Source organism: Fragaria vesca, linkage group LG6 (genome assembly GCF_000184155.1).
Source record: "Fragaria vesca subsp. vesca linkage group LG6, FraVesHawaii_1.0, whole genome shotgun sequence".
NCBI lineage: Eukaryota > Viridiplantae > Streptophyta > Magnoliopsida > Rosales > Rosaceae > Fragaria > Fragaria vesca.
The window spans coordinates 11,362,801-11,380,979 of record NC_020496.1 but is presented as its reverse complement, the minus strand read 5'-3'; the positions used below and the strand labels follow the sequence as shown (position 1 = coordinate 11,380,979).

Genomic DNA, 18,179 nt, shown 5'->3' with positions numbered 1-18,179 from the left:
GGTCAAAGTATCTCATCACGTTTCAAATATTTAGTTTCATTGGAATTGTCTCTTTCTAATTTGGCTAATAATATGTTTTGTCGACATGCATAATGAAACGTGACATAGCATCGATTAATACAGTCCTTAATGGTCTTTGGTAGCTACCATTTGTAAATTGTCATAGATGATCATCATTCATAGATCCCACACATTCTTATATGCATGCTATTTTTTATATTGGGTACTCATGCCACTTCTGGGGCAAATATTGTCACTTCTAGAATAAATATTATCTAGAGAATGTGGATATTTTACTTGTAGTATCACGTAGACCATTAGAGGACCTGTATAATCTTCCATTTTCAGGAGCTTAAAACTTTAGATCCAGTGGATACATTTCATTCAAATTCACGCCGTTATTCAAATGACAGTAGTCTTATTCTCTCCATAACGGCGGGAAGACTGTCTTATTTTGACCATGAACATATATTGCGTCTAAAGATCTATCACTTTCTTTCGAGTGAGATGTTCATTGGCTGGTGGAGAACCTAAACCAAGTATGAGGTCAAAAACATTATATTCATTTCATTAATATCAACCAAGATATCATTCTCTAATGGCGTACATACAACCTTTGTATGTGTAGCCGTATTAGGAACTCTAACATTGTATCATGACATTCTCTTCAGGAGAACCATATCACTTGGATACATGTGCATCCCACAAATCAAATAGGGTCTATATTGTTTATGTCAATATGGTTGGTCTTAGGCAATTTAACCCAAGCAAAATGCTTATGCGTTTAGCATATACTTTTGTCAAGATCTTTTATTAACTCATTTGCTGAAATATTTCTCAAAACCAAAATAAGATGATGGATGGACAACTCACACCAATTTACATTGTTCTTCAGGAACAATCTTTCTCCCCCTTAATACAAGAGGAGTATCTCATTGAGGTGGCAACGTAATTGCAAAGAGTATACTCGTACTTGTGCATCATAAATTTAGACCAATTGTTAGATATCGCTTATCTATATTGATGACAATATGACTCCCCCTCAAAACTCCAGGTTTGAGGTTGACAACATTAAAGTTTCAAGATAAATTGTCTAAATATATATACTCGAAACTTAAGGCTCGAGTCTGCACGGTTAGAACTTCAAGTTCTTAGGTAGAGTGAACATTTGGGTCACACTAATTTGTATTTTGTACTCGAAGCTTCAAGTTTGAATTTTTACTATTAGAACTTCAAGTTCTATAGTACAATATTGAAACTTTTGGTTCAATATTACATGCATTCAAAATTCATATCTTCGACATATAGGGTTGTTGGCCCGTATGAATAACAATAAAATTTAAACAATATGTAACGTAATGTAAGCACATAACAAAATAAAGAAATAATTGTAAAGAGCAAAAAATAAATTGACATAGGAAACTTCTGGTTTCATGAATGAATAAAATACATAGAACTTCTGGTCTGGTTAACTTCACATAGATGATCATATTGTTTCTCTCCTCTAATTACACAACATCCCTAATATCAAAATAAGGTGAGAAACTTCGGGCCCTCATATAACTAGGGATCACAACAATGACGGACGCAGGTGGGGGCGAGTAGGTGCAGCTGCCCCCACTCATTTTTTTGATCTCGGTAGATTTGGTCCATAGTTTTCACAAAGTAAAACTGTCTGAACACAATTGCCCCCGTTAGAAACCAATGGAAAGACCCAAACTTACTCTATATCAATACAATATCTTTTATTCATATAAGTAATGTTTATTTACTTGGTGGAAAACTGAGTTTGCTGGCCCGCAAATATAAGGGAATGAATAAAAATACTCTTTAATTTTGTAGATGTATTGCTTTGCAGGTTGATGATTTTTACCGAGTCTCATCTTTTTTTTTCTTTTTTTATCCTGTAATTCTTTTCTTTCTCTATATAATTAGAGTTAGATTGAACTATTGATTAATAATTGTTATGTTTTGCTCAAAAATGCAATTTTGTTTTATTTCTTTCATACTGAGAGATGTATGGATTAAAGGTTTCTTGTGAAGGTAAAAAGTATTGATAACAGATATGAACTAGCTCATTTCGTAATATTCGTTTTTTTTATTAATTTTTTTTTTACCCCCACTTAAATTTAATCCTGCGTTCGTCATTGGATCACAAGATGTGGTTCTGTCATATTATATATGACTTTAAGGGACTTATGGCCCTCTTTGATTGCATGAGCTTTGAGAATCTTCATATCGCAATTTCATTATATTATTCTTTGAGGAATTTGAGGAACTTCAGGTCCTCTTGTAGTTTGATCAAGCTAGAGACTTAAAGTCTAGATCTATGATCACAAAAAACTAGTTGTAAACGTGAGTTTGTTCTCAATTCAGAAAAATAAAATTGTATAAGGTATTGTACAAATTGAATCCAAATTAGTCAAAACATGAAAATTTTTACCTGAAATAAAAAAATCGGAAGGCTCTGTGTTCTATATCATGGAGAAGAGGAACATGAAACTTTTCGTCCATACCATAAGGATAAATATATATTTATGAAAGAAGAAATTGTAATCATATGTATGAGATCGTATAGGCAAGACGAACTGAAATCATCTCCTATTATGTGTGCATACTAACTAATGACAAAGAACAAACAAGACAAGTTATGTTTGCAGAGAGATTGATGAGGGAAACATAAATAGCTTATCATAGATAGAATTAATTATTGATTACACAAACTAATTGAATTGCACATACCAAAACAAAAAAAAAAACCGTGGCTGCCTATTAGAGGAGCCGATGCACACAGAGAGGATAATTAAACAATAAAAGGTATGACTCGTAGATCATGAGTTTTGGGCAAAAATCAATCACCAAATACTCTTAAATCATCATAGAGTTTAATAAAAAAGAAAAAAAGAAAAACAAAACAGTACGTAAAATAAACTATCCAATCATAGAAAACCAATTTGGTCTTTGATATGAACGAATCAAGCACTAATAGATATACATAATAAATGTAATTGCAAGATAAAGTATGTATGGTATCAAACACCCACCATCCTAATTGTTATCGTTAACAGTAAAAAATAAAAATAAAATTAATGATCAATTGTTCGAATTGCTGCTAATTATATTTAGCAATTGAACTAATAGAAATTGAGAAACTGAGAATTGATTTATGGAAATTGAGACTCACAGATCAAGAGTACCTAGTCAATGAAAAACAACAAAGTTGTATCTAGGCTTTCAGATCATCATCGAGTTAGAGATAAGGAGAGAAAAAAATGTTCGTTATCAATTCAAAGGTAGAGTCGTGCTGATAACGTATTGTAAAGTAAAGAAAAGAAGAGAAGACACAGAGAGAATAGTTGGGAGGAGACATAAGTCTACTCATTTATTTTCATTAGCATCTTTATATAGAGGTAGAGTTTACATCAGAGTACATAACTAATGAGTAATTACGTGGACAACCAGATATATTATAATATTTATAACATAGATAACGACTGCTCCATCTAAAAAAGAAGAAGAAAATAAAAATAATTAAAAGAAAAAAGAAAGAAAGAACGAAAAAAAAGAAGAAAAGAAGAAGAAGCTTTGAACACAAATATTACAAAACAAGCCCCTCAGTAGGAAATGAACAACTGTATTAATAACCTCCTTCTTACACTTGCCACCCCCACTTCCTTCAAATGGCCTATAAATACAAATCCATACTCTCATAATCTCATTTCATACCAACTTCCAGGGTGCTCGTTCTGTTTTCTCTATTAACGAGGGAGAGAGGAGAGAGTACAAGTGTGAAGATCACAATCAAAGATGGGTGTCAACTCAAACAGAGTTGAGGACCTTCCCTGCCACCATGATCATCATCAAACCACCACTGTGAGAATCCCATCAGACATAGACTTAGAGGCAATGCCACCGCTTGAAATCCACAGGGTCTGTCTGCCACCAAAACAGAGCACCTTGCAGAAACTCAAACATAGGCTTGGTGAGATCTTTTTCCCAGAAAACCCACTTCACAGGTTCAAGAACCAAACTTGGTTCAGAAAACTGCTCCTGGGTCTTCAATTCTTGTTCCCAATATTCCAGTGGGCTCCTGAGTACAATGCTCAACTTCTCAAGTCTGATGTCATCTCTGGCCTCACTATTGCTAGCCTTGCAATTCCTCAGGTACAAATGTCATTTTGTGTTCTCTGCATTTATTGTTGCATGGCTCTGATTAAGAAAAAAGAATAAAGGTGGCTATGGTTTTAATGAAAATCCAAAAGGTGGGTTATGCAATTTCCATTCATCTTCATTCAGATATAAAAGTTCTGTCTTTATCTTTCATGTAAACCAAATGGCCATGTTCTGTTTGGAATCAAATATGGTATATATTCCTATAGTGTTAGTCTCCTAAATATTTACAACTTGAAGACAACTCAGGTTCTGGGTGATCTGATTGAACTTGTTTCTCAACTTTTGCAGGGTATCAGTTATGCAAAGCTTGCAAATTTGCCACCAATAGTTGGGCTATGTTAGTACCAATATTTGAACTTAATCCTATATTATTAGATTATTTAATACAACAGTTATTTACAATGATCACTTATATTCTAATTGGGTTTTATGTAGACTCAAGTTTTGTGCCCCCACTGATATATTCACTGCTTGGGAGTTCAAGGCATCTTGCTGTTGGTCCAGTTTCAATAGCATCATTAGTCATGGGATCAATGTTAAGTGAGGTTGTCTCTAGTACTGAAGAGCCAATCCTTTATCTGAAGTTGGCCTTCACAGCTACATGTGTTGCTGGTATTTTCCAGGCTTCTCTGGGTTTTCTAAGGTAAGTAATCACCTGCAGAAAAATTGACAGCAACAACATTTTAATATTACTAATTATTACGTTTACTGGACTACGAATTATTTTGATATTTATTAAAAAAAAATTGCAACTAATCAATAGTATATTGTGTTACAGGCTAGGCTTCATAATTGATTTTCTGTCAAAGGCAACTCTAGTTGGATTTATGGCCGGTGCAGCAGTCATTGTTTCCCTGCAACAGTTGAAAGGATTGCTTGGGATTGTCCACTTCACCACCAAAATGCAATTTATTCCAGTCATGGCCTCAGTTTTCAGCCACAGACAGGAGGTATATATTTAAGTTCCTTGAGCAGGATCAAGCAATTTGTTCTTCATTTTCTTAAACAAAGATTAAGACTTTTGAGCGAAATCTTGGAATAGAATCATGAAGGTACTATTGGGAAGAACTTTCTTGCTACTGTCAATAATGCTCTGAGAAAAAGATTACTTTGCTATTTCGTAAAGGTTACTTTCTCATTGTGATCAAAATGTTCCAAATATATTTTACAAAACTGGAAGGTATCTACATGACGCTTTATTATAACCAAGCAGGTGTCAACTTTCTTTCAGTTTATAATTAAGAGAATCTCCTACTTGCTTTGCTTATTGTTTCCAACAGTTGAAAAATTTAAGGTCATTTCATGTGTCTGTACGTATGCTTAGAAGTGCTTTTGGATTTTGGAAAGTACTCCGTATATACGAAGTAAATTAATTCGAAATAGACATAAACTTGCTAAATGTATTGGCTAATTAGCCAAGTCTAATTTTGAGTTAGTCTACCATTGTATGGAACTAGTATTTCATATTGTTCCTTTTGAGCAATGTTCGGTTGAAAGTTAAACTACAGAGGTGTTTTGGGGGCAAGTTAAACTACAGAGGTGTTTTGGGGGCTCAAAAAAAAAAATTTCTTTTATGGTAAGAATATTAATGCAAAATCTGCAGTGGTTCTAATCGAAATGTTACTGATGGAGGAACTGCGTTTAGTAATATTTTCTTTCTGATGTGCAGTGGTCATGGCAAACAATTGTGATGGGCTTCAGCTTCCTGCTGTTTCTATTCATAACCAGGCATATTGTAAGTGTCTTTCGACACTGTCAACACTTACAAGTATGTATCAATTCTTTTCAAGTTATAAATGTTGTTTGGTTTTGTTGTTTTGAACAGAGCAAAAGAAACCCCAAACTCTTCTGGGTTGCAGCAGCAGCTCCATTGACATCAGTTATTGTTTCGACACTCATAGTCTTCCTCCTCCATTCAAAGAATCCTAAAATCTCTGTTGTAAGAACTAGTGTCTAATTTTGGTGGTACATGGAATATTCTTGATAAAGTACTTTCTTAAAGTTGAAAACTTGTGTAACAGATTGGTCATTTGCCAAAGGGTGTTAATCCACCTTCATCAAACATGCTATACTTCAGTGGCCCTTACCTAGCTCTTGCTATAAAAACTGGCATTATAACTGGGATCTTGTCTCTGACCGTAAGTCACCTCAAATCGTACCCTTCTCTTTTACTTTGGCAAATTTATCTAGTAAAGTACAGCATACATCCACTAACCCTTCACATGGTGATCATTTGATCAATAATTATGTGATGTTAGAGGTTGTATACTACATTTAAATGCAATAGATTCTCATTAATTCTCGACCCTTACTAAGTAGTTATACACCTACAGCTATTATACAAGCATTTTTTTTTTTTTTTTTTTTATGTAATAGGAAGGAGTTGCAGTAGGAAGAACATTTGCTTCTCTGAAAAACTACCAAGTGGATGGAAACAAAGAAATGATGGCAATTGGGCTCATGAACATTTGTGGTTCTTGTTCTTCATGTTATGTTACCACAGGTAAAGATCGATCCTACAATATGATACGTAGACTATCCTAAAGCAATGCAAGTGCGCTGGTTAGATGCAACAACTAATAGCACATTATTTACTTTCAGGTTCATTCTCTAGATCTGCAGTCAACTACAATGCTGGAGCAAAAACAGTTGTTTCAAACATTATTATGGCCGCAGCTGTGCTTATAACTCTTCTGTTTCTAATGCCACTCTTCTATTACACCCCCAATGTTATCTTAGCCACCATCATCTTAACGGCTGTGAGCGGACTAATTGATTATCAAGCTGCATATGACTTGTGGAAAGTCGACAAACTTGACTGCATGGCCTGTTTATGCTCCTTCTTCGGCGTTCTTTTCATTTCTGTCCCAATTGGTCTCGCAATTGCAGTAAGATTTCCTAATCTCAAGTATTCTGTTGTCTTTTAATTGACCATGTCAACTAGATTAGAATGCGAGACAACGAAGCTAATTTTAGTTGCACGATTCACAAACTTACAATTTTCTTTTAGAAAAAAAAAAATTCTATCCTTTTCCTAAATGTCATTTCTCCATCATCATTCATCAATCTCTAACAACTTCTCTGTACAATGCAGGTTGGAGTATCAGTTTTCAAGATCCTCCTTCATGTCACCAGACCAAACACCATGGCTTTGGGGAATATTCCAGGAACACAAATATACCAGAATCTCAATAGATACGGAGAAGCTTCAAGGATTCCATCATTTCTTATTCTAGCTATCGAGGCACCATTCTACTTTGCAAATTCAACTTACCTACAAGAGAGGTTAGTTACACTTCACACCCCTTTGACAAGAAAATTTTCCCTGTAACAGTTGTATACAACTACTCTCTCATGACATTAGCAAATCAGGGTTTAAAAGTTAAAGACTTGTTGTATCAGAGGGTTTTGAAAAACACTTTTACTCTAAGAAATGGTGTGTTAATGAGAAACTTCTGGCCATGGTTTTCTAACTTGCGGATTCTGCTACTACAGAATACTAAGATGGGTTCGCGAAGAAGAAGAGAGGATAAAATCAAACAATGAGGGCATATTGAAATGTGTAATTTTAGACATGACAGGTATGAGGTTACATGAATTCACCTATCTTTACATTAACATTATGTAAAATTGCCGTTGCAAATGCTTTCTACATTAGACTAACGGTTATACATATTCTCTCAGCTGTGACAGCCATCGACACTAGTGGTATCGACACATTGTCCGAACTCAGAAAGATGCTAGAGAAAAGATTGCTTCAGGTAAGGGTTTGCTAATATTGCAATGAATATTGAATTTCTGGCGTTTCTGGGAAGACATATTTTCTCATCTTGGTACATTGGTGTTGTTTACTACCCTAGCTTGTGTTGGCAAATCCTGTTGGAAGCGTGATGGAAAAGCTACAACAATCAAAGACTTTGGGGTCATTCGGATTGAATGGAGTCTATCTCACAGTTGGAGAAGCTGTGGCTGACACATCATCACTATGGAAGGCTCGAGCATGACCTTCTAAAGGACCTCAGTAGGACTGGATGGCCCAGTATATAAATATGGCTTCTCGACCAAAAAAAAAAAAAGTATATAAATATGGCTAAAGCCACTGCTTGCTGGACAGTCTAGGAAGAGCTTTAGTAATGCCAGCGGTATTTTCTTTGTGATGTCTTTTTGTGGGGAATCCATGGAAAATAACCATTTTGGTTGAATTAGAAAGTTGTTAAACTCCAAGTTCTCACTTTTGATCATAGTTTAAGCTTCATCTTCGCATTCATCGAATTTCTATCTTACAAACTAGGCAAGACAAGAGATGTAATGAGAAGAACTGGTTAGACGTTTATGCAAGAATTTTTGAAGCACCGTCAGCAATGATAGGTAAATCACTAAAACCCTAATGGCCGAGAGATCAATCTAATAAACCACAATAAAAACCATACGTAAAATTTATGCAACTCCACTGCTGTGATAAAAGCAACTTACTCTGAAGGCCGCCATTCATCAATTTCAAAAATGGGGAACATAGTGACTGCCCTAGTAATCAACTAATCATTCTGGCAACAGAGGGACTTATGCTCAGGCAACAACAACGGTTGAGCACAAAGTCAGCACAATGAAATGATCAATTTCTCTGTCAATAGTGCAAAGCCTATCTATGCTAAAGCAGTTGATGGGAGGAACCACAAAAGGAACTTCAATTGACCTGCAAAATGCCTCCTCTAAAAATTGAGGAGCCTTGACTTTTCTAGTGTTCCAAACAAACCTCAAGCATTTCGATCAAGATATCTAATTTAACATACTAATTGGCTAATAGCTAAGCCTATCGAATATCAGTATAGTGGTGAACCCTCTACCGTCAACATTCCATTTACAGTACAAGTATGCCAAGATGGATTTACAGTCTGCCGTCTCTGCCAAACCTCTACTAATCAATACGAAAGCATAATCACATCATGGATTCATGGGGAACTAGAAGAAAACACAAAGTAGAACCTATTTCAAGAGAAGTCACTCACTTAAATTAAAACAAGTGAAACCTAAACTGTTACATGCTCACATGACCAGATCTATGCATACATAGCAGAAACAATGAAAGGGTGGCTGCAGGCTCGCCATGTATGCCGGAAAGGCATAAGATATCGAAATTTCACCATATAATATGTAAGTAATCTCTTGACCAACCATGAATAGTAAGGTGAACTAAAGAACATAAATGACTTGTTTTTAGATGTCTTAGGGATCTGACCACTTGGTTTTAAGGTAAACAGCAAAGCATCATGACTAAATCCAACTTGTTTGTCTAGGGAAATCAAAATGATCCCAAATGAAACCTAAGAAGTAACCCCAAATCCCCAATTGTATGGCAACCCTAATTGAAGTACAAAGTCATTATAATATCAGCAAATAAAGCAGGACAATGTCGCATGGTTCCTAACAAATTAGAGCAAAGACGATATACAATGCGAAAATTGTGAAGCTTGATTTGATTTAGTAGCAGCTTAACAGTTAAGACGACAATTAAGAACGAAACTAATAGAGTTAAGAAGACATGGGCACCTCTTAAGGGAGGCTGCATTGGCCTATACATGAGCCTTAACCAGTATCAAAGATATCATTGCTTGCTGCATTCGGCTCTGCCGAGGGGGCATACGCCACTGATCTCCAGCCACTGGAGAATGCAATGCGCATGACATTGGGCAAACGATTGATCAGTTGTACATTGCCTACTGGAAGATCCTCGGTACAAATAACACGTGAGGGAGCCTCTGCTTCCACAGTAGTATCAACTCTCATTCCCTCCAAACCCCTAGTTGAAGGAACACCAATACTGGGTACTGCAGGAACAACAAGACCGGGACTATACCTGATGCAAGTGAGTCCCAAACGGCAACAACGACAGGCAGCTCAGGGTAGACAGCCACATGAAGAAGCAGGTACATGTACATCTTTTCAATGATAGTTGGATGTTCAGACCCATGATGGAAAGAGACCCAGCTATCTTGTGTGTGTACTCAAACCTGTTACTGGATTGCTTAATAAGCTGACATAAAATTGGGTTGCAGCCACGAGGGTTGTACTTTCAACAGTAAATGGATCAGCTCTCTGACGGTGGCTTGCTTTCATATTGAAGAGCTTAAATCAAATCAAATCAAAACCTCGTCCTCCCCTGGAAGCCGGAACGGTGTACGAAGATGAAACACTCCGCAACGATAGCCACGCCTCTCCACATACATGCTTCAACAACTAATTGATGGAGGCAAAGCAGATATCTTTGATTTTATCTACAGAACCCACATCAGTTTTCACAATTTACCTTGGGGCAGGTCCCTCGCTTCTTCCCTGTGTAGGTGTGTCTGTTTAGCCTAGTGTGTGTAATTGACATTGTTTCTCTATCAAATTGGGGATTGACAAGCTCAAGTAGGGGATATAATTACAGAGGGGGGAAACAAAAAAGGGTGAAGCCCTCCAAGCTGTGAGAAGAAATTATGGATGCACTCCATGTGAAGCTATTCAAGCGCCCACTACCAAAAAGCAAAAACTATTGCAGGGTTCAGTATGCAAATTATGAGCCAGAGAGGGTTGGAAATGCAAGTGTCGCCTTCTTTCTACAGCTACTTGGACAAGTTTGTTTTTATTTTATTTTTTAGGAACACTTTCTATGTGGTAAACCTGAATATTCCATTGTACAAAATCAAAGTTCCAGTTTACTTTGAGTTCTTCCCAAGTAGATTTTATGTGTTTACTCATTTTTGCCTAAATACAAGCAAATATAGAAGCCTTACTCTTATTTATCCGAGGCAAAAAATACAAGCAAATATAGAAGTTTTTTTGCCTCCATGTTCAATGACCAAGGTTAAGCTTCACCTTAACTAGCTATTGAGTATTGAATTTCATGCTAGTTCATTGAAGATAGTGAGACAGATAGCTTCATGATCAGATTTGCCCTCAATGAATACCAAATTCATTGTTATGCTACGAAGCAAAATCATCTCAAAGGCACTACAAAAATTGTCCGCCACCATGTATTTCCTAAGACTAAAATTAGCCGATCTAGATTTTCTAATATTCTTAGTTTCTAACCAACCCCTTGGCATGTTTAGCGGAAATACAGATGATTGAGATAAACTACTCAGTTACTGAGTGTAACTAAGATAAAGATGAGCAATAAAATTACCAGAACTACGAGTAGAAAGGTGAGAATCCACATACTTGCATTCTACAGAAGCATGAAATCTAACAAGCTCGTAGCTCATCAGTCAGCAGGGAGTTATCAAAATGACCAAGGATGTTCGATTTTGTGATACATATAGAGCCAATTAATCATCAATCTAACTCATACCTTGTCCCACTTCAGAAAAATTCCATTTTAGACGTGATTAAATGCAATTTTTCCATATGATTGCAACATATATAACTCTCATATGCATGCTTTCTGCAATAAACCCAGGCTTCTAGCTAAACTATAATATGTTACTAACAATCATTAAGGCAAGCATGAAAGAAAAATTTGCTCAAGTATTACAAGGTTAAAGGTTTCTGTAGCAAATTTCTTAATAGTCCTACAATAATCAATAGCATCCAACCAAACAATAAAAATTACCAAGAAACTCCTTCAGATTATAAAGAGAATCATAATAACACTAACAATATAAACTGAATTGATAATGTTTATCTCTGTGGAAACAGAAAAGAAGGGAGAAAAAAATGAAATCAGAAGCATTATATGCATTGCTGCACCTAAAATTGTACATTATGATTTTCCTATAACAATACCTAGACCTAGTCTCATGTGCTCACAACTCCCATCATTTGAAGCACTGTATCAAACTTTTACAGAAGTTCTATGTAAATTACCACCAGCATAGACAAAAGAATCCACAGACTAAAGCATTTCTTCTCATCCAATATTGTATGTGGTGTTCATGAGCTTTATCCTGAAGCTCCTCCAAAGAAACGAGTACCCTCTATAACCCCACAATTCTGGCATGTTGTGTTTCTCCTCGGTCAAACATCTGCATAGATATAGTTCCAAATTAATTTGCATACATTACAACAACTTGTGAAGAAAGACAAGGGCAACAATGCAATTGCTCTTTATCAAATCTTAGTTGGACCAATTGAAACGGAAGCAGAATAGTGATCCTAATGCAAGCCATGGAACTATCCTAGGATGCTATGAAGCACGGATAGGGGTACGAGTATCCGTATCCGACACAATACGCGGCCACGCCAAATGTAAAATATGATGAGACAAAGCTACATGACGGATACGCCGGCTAAACAAAATAGCATTGCATTGCTGCTATCCTATTCCCATTTTCATCTATGGGAGCTGCAGTAGAGGTGTTTCAAGAACCATAAATAAGTAGCTACGTGTCAACCCTTCCATAACCACCTGTCAGGATGAGACGAAAATTGAAGAAGTTGCCACATAACCCCTCATTTAAAGATTATAAAACCTCAGTTTCCCAATTTAGAAGTTATATTCCCAAAAGAAATTGCTGTAAAGTGCAGAGATGGTAACCATCCTTCATGGTATAGAGGGAAGCTGCAAAACATGGAGTCTTTTAACCCATCAACTGCAGTTGAAGTACAGTTCTTAATTAAGAAACCTCATTGAAGAGTTCCTGGAGGTTGTGAATTGTACTTTTTTTATTCTTAGAAATGCTTTTGGTTTCTCCCCACCAAAACAAAACAACCCAAGATCTCTTTAGCCAGAGCCATCTTCTTATTCAGTTCCTTTTCTTAGAGAAATAAGCAGATCACTCTGAACTAACCAATTCTCTTCAGAAAGTGAGCCTCTTGCTTTCTGGGTAAGAGAGATACAGGGTAAAAGAGTCAATTCATTGTTTTGGTTTTCGAATACCCGGTACATTGCAGACGTCCCCCCTGGTTCTCCTCTATACTTCACTTATTCAATTTTCGATTATATTGAAAATTATATAAAGATACCCAACCCAGATCATATACCCCATCATAGACACTGCCCCAACCTACGAAACTGAATTCAGAAGAGAAGGAGAATACCTCTCTGTTTGGGCGGGTAGAAGAGAAGAGGAAGAGAATACTCCGCATATTCTACTTATTATGGATACGCAATATTAGATATGTATCCAAATCAGACGCCTGTCCCCGCATATTTGGGATACGGCACCAAAACGGCGTATCCATGCTACGTAGCTAGGACGTAAGCATGAAATAAAAAGATGAGTGCCTTAAAAAAAACAGTGCATCTGTAGCATATAAGTTCCTCCTACATATGTTTAAGACTGTAGAATCTCACTAAATAAGCAGGCATTTACCGTAGCAGGATTATTGTTTACTCTTCATCTAGGAACAAGTTTTTATTTAATGAAAACTACCAACAAATAGGAAAGAACTACAAGTTCCTGATGCGCACACCAAAAAGTAGCAGAAATATCAAAACACATCAAGTCATTAACGAGGATGAATCGAGAAAGTAAACTTGACTGACATATCACTGGCAGCAGAAAGAAAGTTTAATATTAACAACAGAACTTTATGTTTCACACTTTTAGCTTTACTTTTACATACTAAGTGGTAGGGGGGATCTTACTTGAGCGATATCGTGTTGTAGGGATCTTGATCTCCTGCAGTTCACGTCTCATGCAGAGGTATTCACCTAGCAAAGCCATCACTCCAATTCCAGTACCATTTACAACCCACCATGTTATTGAAGAAGGCCAACCCCCATAACCAATGCAGATAAAGAGATGAACGATGTACAGGGTGACTGAAAAATCTAAGCACTTTTTTGACCTCTCAATCAGAAGGACTAGATATCCAGCGCTGTAAACAAACAAGACAGGAAATTACCTAAACTGTTCATGTCAGATTATTTTCACTGATGTTTTCACAAATCACAAGCACACTTTCTCCTCTCACAAACTTTACGAGCTCTATATCTACGAGCAATAGATAAAACTGGAATGCATTCCCACTTTGTGTTCCTAAACAATAATAACTCAATGCAACAAAAAGAATCTTATTAAATTGAACAGCGATTGTAACTGCAAAGACAAGCCGAACGGAGTTCTCACCTTGCAAGTGCACTGAGCACAAAGGAAGCAATGACGCACCACCCGGTGACAGTGGAGACGGTGACAGTAGCGAAATCAAAGAAATACACAAGGCTCATTCGGGACACGCGAGTCCCAACAAGAATAGCCAAGAACAAGCCGAGAGTGAGATAGTAGAGACATTGAAGGCACACAATTTGGACAACAATGAGCCAAGGGTCCCATACTACTGCACCATAGAACATTGTCTACAACAAAATTTATCCTCCAAACTCTCAATTCACTAAGATTGATCCAAAAACTGAAAAGACTTGAACCCTCAACTGCTCATAAGAATCAAAGCCAAACCCAATTGTTGGAACAATCAGCCAAACCCTTTACACCCTCTGAGCTATAATAATAGCCCAGGCATAAAGCACAAAGCTTTGAACCCGAGAATTCAATTTTGGTTCACATCAAGATTTCGATCTGAAAGCAACAAAATTTCAACAAAAAGATGTGAGATTTGAGAAAGACAAAAACTGGAATTGAAGGTAATCGAATGGAGAGACGAACCGTAAGGGAAGGAAGGAAACCCAGATCGAGAATGGAGAAATCGATGAGAAGGAGATGCGTGACCTCAGAGCATTCCAGCATACACTGCTGGCCTTTTTCCCTTTTCCTTTTTTTAAATTTCAATTCCCTTCCTTTCCACTCTCTCTTTTGGTGTCCTCTACTTAAATGCTGTATCTGTTCCTCTTTCTATTCTCTAGGTCCGTCGGACATACGCTATTACTCATATAACTACAGGTATAGATCCTCTGAAAAAGAAGAAATCTACAAGTATAGAAGTATATAGAAGTGTATAATACTAGAAAAAGATTATCTTAGAGACCAGCCGTTGGTTGTGCTAATAAATAATGAGTCTGTTATCACTAGTGACATTTATAAACGTGATTGTCGAAAGAAATGTAACTAATTTGAGTGTCAACATATAATCTCGTTTCAGCTTTTTAGAAAAGAAGTTTTGAGAGCACCGGTACCTCAATTTTTGTGTCACGGTCAAAGTGGTACCTAGACTTTAAAAACTATCAACGTGGTACCTAAATTTTATTTTTGCTACTAAAGAAAGGCCTGAGACCAATTTCCGTCACCGTACCGTCTGTTTGCTGACGTAACCAGCATCAGGTCCATTAAAAACAAGGCAAAAAAGACATTTTACACAGACTACACCCTAATCGAGTCAAAAACGACTTTTTCTCTCACATCTTCTTCACCTTCCTTCTTCTTCCCTTTCTTCTTCTTCTTCTTCGACAGAGAAAGAGACGAGACGGCGAGACCCAAGTCTGTGTGAGACTCCCAGATTCCCTGCAAATGGGGAAAGGTGAGAAAAGCCTGCACCAGCAGCACCTCCAGGATCAGAGTCACCAAACCCTCGATGCTTCTGGGTTCATTTGTCCCGAATGTTCCAGATTCTTGAACAGAATCGCCCAGGAGTTCAGCTTCCGATGCGTCTTCGTTTAATTCTCGGCTTCTCGGTTTTCCTCTCCGGGATCTTCTGGATCCTTCCTCGCCATTCCGTCAATTCTGGGTTCGATGCCAAAGAATCGATTAAGCTCGGTGGTAGGTCCACTTATTCCTTTTTCTTCTGTATAAATCGGTTCAATTTTTCTTTTTTGAGGTAATGAGTATGTTAATTTTCGTATTTCTGGCATGATTTTATGTATTTTTGGGGATATTGGGGATCTTCATCGTGCTGGTGTGTCAATATTGGTTCAATGGTGGTTAACCTAATTATTAGGGGTTTTTTATGCTTTTAGAATAAAATGAATTTGATGATTGTTTGGGTCTTGCAATGTTCGACTCACCCGGCTATATATAGGATATTGCCTTGTCACTTGTTTTTTAAGCATTGCTTGCGTTTCGAGGATATTGTTATGCAGCTTTTTCATTGTTTCACCTGCTTGTTATGCAAATTAGAACCTGAAAAATTTGGGATTTTACTTGGCTGTCAGAATTTCATGTACCTGTCAAGAATTAGGTGTCACGTCCCCATCCCAACCGCACTAGCCATGAATGTGGCAACTGGTGAGAACCAATAGATCTCAGCCTTATGTGCATAATCCAACCCATCGTAATCTATGTGTTAATCACCTCAAAATATCAAAGCTAAGCATAATGATCATAGATATGATTAGTTTGACACAATCTGTTAAATTTGTCAACTTGTAAATCTGTTAACTAAGATGTCCTAGTACAATGACCTGTGTTGTCTACAAAGGCACTGAATTATCCTGCCAAAAGTTCCTTCAAGCTTCTAATGATACCTTCGTATGGGATTGGATTCATTTTACATTGTTGGATTATCATTATTGTTCATGTTGAGGACCCTAGAATAGCTAATATGGCATATGACTGGACCAATTTGTTAGCATTGCTGCAGAACTAATTCAGCTCCATTTTAGTAACAAGTTTGCTCCTACCATACTATAACAACTCTGGAAAGAGAAGAATACCAAATTCATAAAAGTCTTTTTTTTTTTGCATAAAAGCCCTTATATAAGATTAAAAGAGTAATTGGTGATTGGCTTTCAAAATAGTTATTTTTGATATATTTTTGTTGCTCAGATGCAGGTGGCTATTTTGTCAACAGGTGGCTATTTTGTCCATGCACCAAAATAGTGCATCTAACTGGACTGATGTGGTGTTTGGTGTCTTCTGATCCGGTGAATGTTCCGATACTTCCAGTGTCCATAAGTGTGCTGAGATCATCTTTGGTTGAGCTGTTCCTTAAGCAATCAACGTTTGGACGACATGAACGTTAGTTGTCGTTGTGGTAATCTAATTGATCATTGCTTTAGAATGTCTTTCCGTTTTGTTTGAATGCTTTATTGCTTTAAGCCACTTCACAACACAATGTAGTGTTTGCATCTTTTTACTATCCTTTCATTGACATTTCAGGAGTACTTTGGTTTTAGGAATATTGCTGAAATGTTTTGTTAACTGTTGGAAATAATGTTGTTGTTGAATTGTGTTGGAAATGTCTTGTTTGTCTTTCACAGGTCCAAAGGGCACCAGCCCCACCCAAGGAATCAAGACCTATCAAGGACCAGGTCATAAAGTCTAGAAAGGGATGGAAGAAAATGAAGTTGGCAATGGAGGGTAGTTCTGCTGGAAATGGTAGTGCATCAGACGGCCTCAACACAGCCTCCTACTTAAAGCAGCCAAAATCATGGAGCAAGGGGTGCTCAAAAGTGAATGTGCTGGCTTTAAATCAGAGAAACATAATGTGTACTTCATCATGTTTTGGAATTAATTTTTTGCAAACAATCTGGTTCCTTGAGTTTTTGGAAAGCAATTAAGCTTGAATCTAATGCATAGTATGTTTCTCATGTTGAACTGATGTTGGTTTTAATGGTTTTAATTCAGTGATATTGGCAGACCTTTTGGTTCTATGTTTGAATTTCTATGTTACATTTTCAGCTATTGCATTGCATAGTATTTATTGTCAGCAGATAAACACAACAGTAATACCTAAACTTTACTAAAATGATCAATGTGATACCTAAATTTTACTGAACTAATCAATGTGATATCCAGGATGAAAACCAAATATTCAATTTTAAAGATTTTGGAGGGAAAACTGTTCTGGAGAATTAGAAGGTTATTTTTGTCATTACATCTTTTTTTAGTGGACCTCATACTAGCCACGTCAGCAAACTAACGGCACAGTTACGAAAATTGGCCTCAGGCCTTTCCTTCGTAGCGAAATAGAAGTTTGGGTACCATATTGATAGTTTTTAAAGTATGGGTACCACTTTGACCGTGCCACAAAAATTGGGGTACCAGCGGTACATTTTTCTCTTTAGAAAATATGTCATAACTAGTACTGCAGAGTGCATATATCTCTCCACCACCAAACTGTCCATACATTTGAGGTCGCAATCAACAACCGAACATAGCCTCAAAGATTTTCCCCCAACCCCCAACTATCAT

At 36.9% G+C, this 18,179-nt stretch overlaps 3 protein-coding genes across 3 annotated transcripts; 2 read left to right on the top strand and 1 right to left on the bottom strand.

Annotated features, from left to right (window-relative positions):
* The first annotated feature begins 3,807 nt into the window (after positions 1-3,807).
* LOC101298527 (probable sulfate transporter 3.4-like) lies at positions 3,808-8,388 on the top strand. Its single transcript, XM_004302873.1, has 13 exons — positions 3,808-4,164; positions 4,462-4,510; positions 4,609-4,816; positions 4,952-5,123; positions 5,843-5,908; positions 5,999-6,112; positions 6,195-6,311; positions 6,550-6,676; positions 6,775-7,061; positions 7,268-7,458; positions 7,669-7,754; positions 7,858-7,934; positions 8,034-8,388. The coding sequence occupies exons 1-13, from the start codon at positions 3,808-3,810 to the stop codon at positions 8,175-8,177; spliced, it is 1,995 nt and encodes a 664-aa protein (XP_004302921.1). The 3' UTR covers positions 8,178-8,388.
* Positions 8,389-11,762: 3,374 nt separating this feature from the next.
* Positions 11,763-15,038, bottom strand: LOC101298809 (protein SYS1 homolog). The gene is made up of 4 exons (XM_004302874.1): positions 14,760-15,038; positions 14,226-14,672; positions 13,742-13,974; positions 11,763-12,176 (listed from the first exon to the last, which is right to left on the bottom strand). Exons 2-4 carry the CDS (start codon positions 14,447-14,449, stop codon positions 12,169-12,171), a joined length of 465 nt encoding a protein of 154 aa, XP_004302922.1. The 5' UTR covers positions 14,450-14,672; positions 14,760-15,038; the 3' UTR covers positions 11,763-12,168.
* Positions 15,039-15,451: 413 nt separating this feature from the next.
* On the top strand, positions 15,452-17,637 carry LOC101297748. The gene is made up of 3 exons (XM_004302871.1): positions 15,475-15,806; positions 16,812-17,019; positions 17,246-17,637. The coding sequence occupies exons 1-2, from the start codon at positions 15,647-15,649 to the stop codon at positions 17,006-17,008; spliced, it is 357 nt and encodes a 118-aa protein (XP_004302919.1). The 5' UTR covers positions 15,475-15,646; the 3' UTR covers positions 17,009-17,019; positions 17,246-17,637.
* The last annotated feature ends 542 nt before the right edge of the window (positions 17,638-18,179 follow it).

Excerpts from the sequence above, each read along its gene's own strand:
- LOC101298809 (XM_004302874.1), bottom strand. The coding sequence starts at position 14,449 with ATGTTCTATGGTGCAGTAGTATGGGACCCTTGGCTCATTGTTGTCCAA. Across the intron at positions 13,975-14,225 it reads GTGCTCAGTGCACTTGCAAG|CGCTGGATATCTAGTCCTTC; the intron begins GTGAGAACTCCG and ends GTTTGTTTACAG.
- LOC101297748 (XM_004302871.1), top strand. The coding sequence starts at position 15,647 with ATGTTCCAGATTCTTGAACAGAATCGCCCAGGAGTTCAGCTTCCGATG. Across the intron at positions 15,807-16,811 it reads AGAATCGATTAAGCTCGGTG|ATGCAGGTGGCTATTTTGTC; the intron begins GTAGGTCCACTT and ends TTTGTTGCTCAG.
- LOC101298527 (XM_004302873.1), top strand. The coding sequence starts at position 3,808 with ATGGGTGTCAACTCAAACAGAGTTGAGGACCTTCCCTGCCACCATGAT. Across the intron at positions 4,511-4,608 it reads GCCACCAATAGTTGGGCTAT|ACTCAAGTTTTGTGCCCCCA; the intron begins GTTAGTACCAAT and ends GGTTTTATGTAG. Across the intron at positions 4,817-4,951 it reads GCTTCTCTGGGTTTTCTAAG|GCTAGGCTTCATAATTGATT; the intron begins GTAAGTAATCAC and ends ATTGTGTTACAG.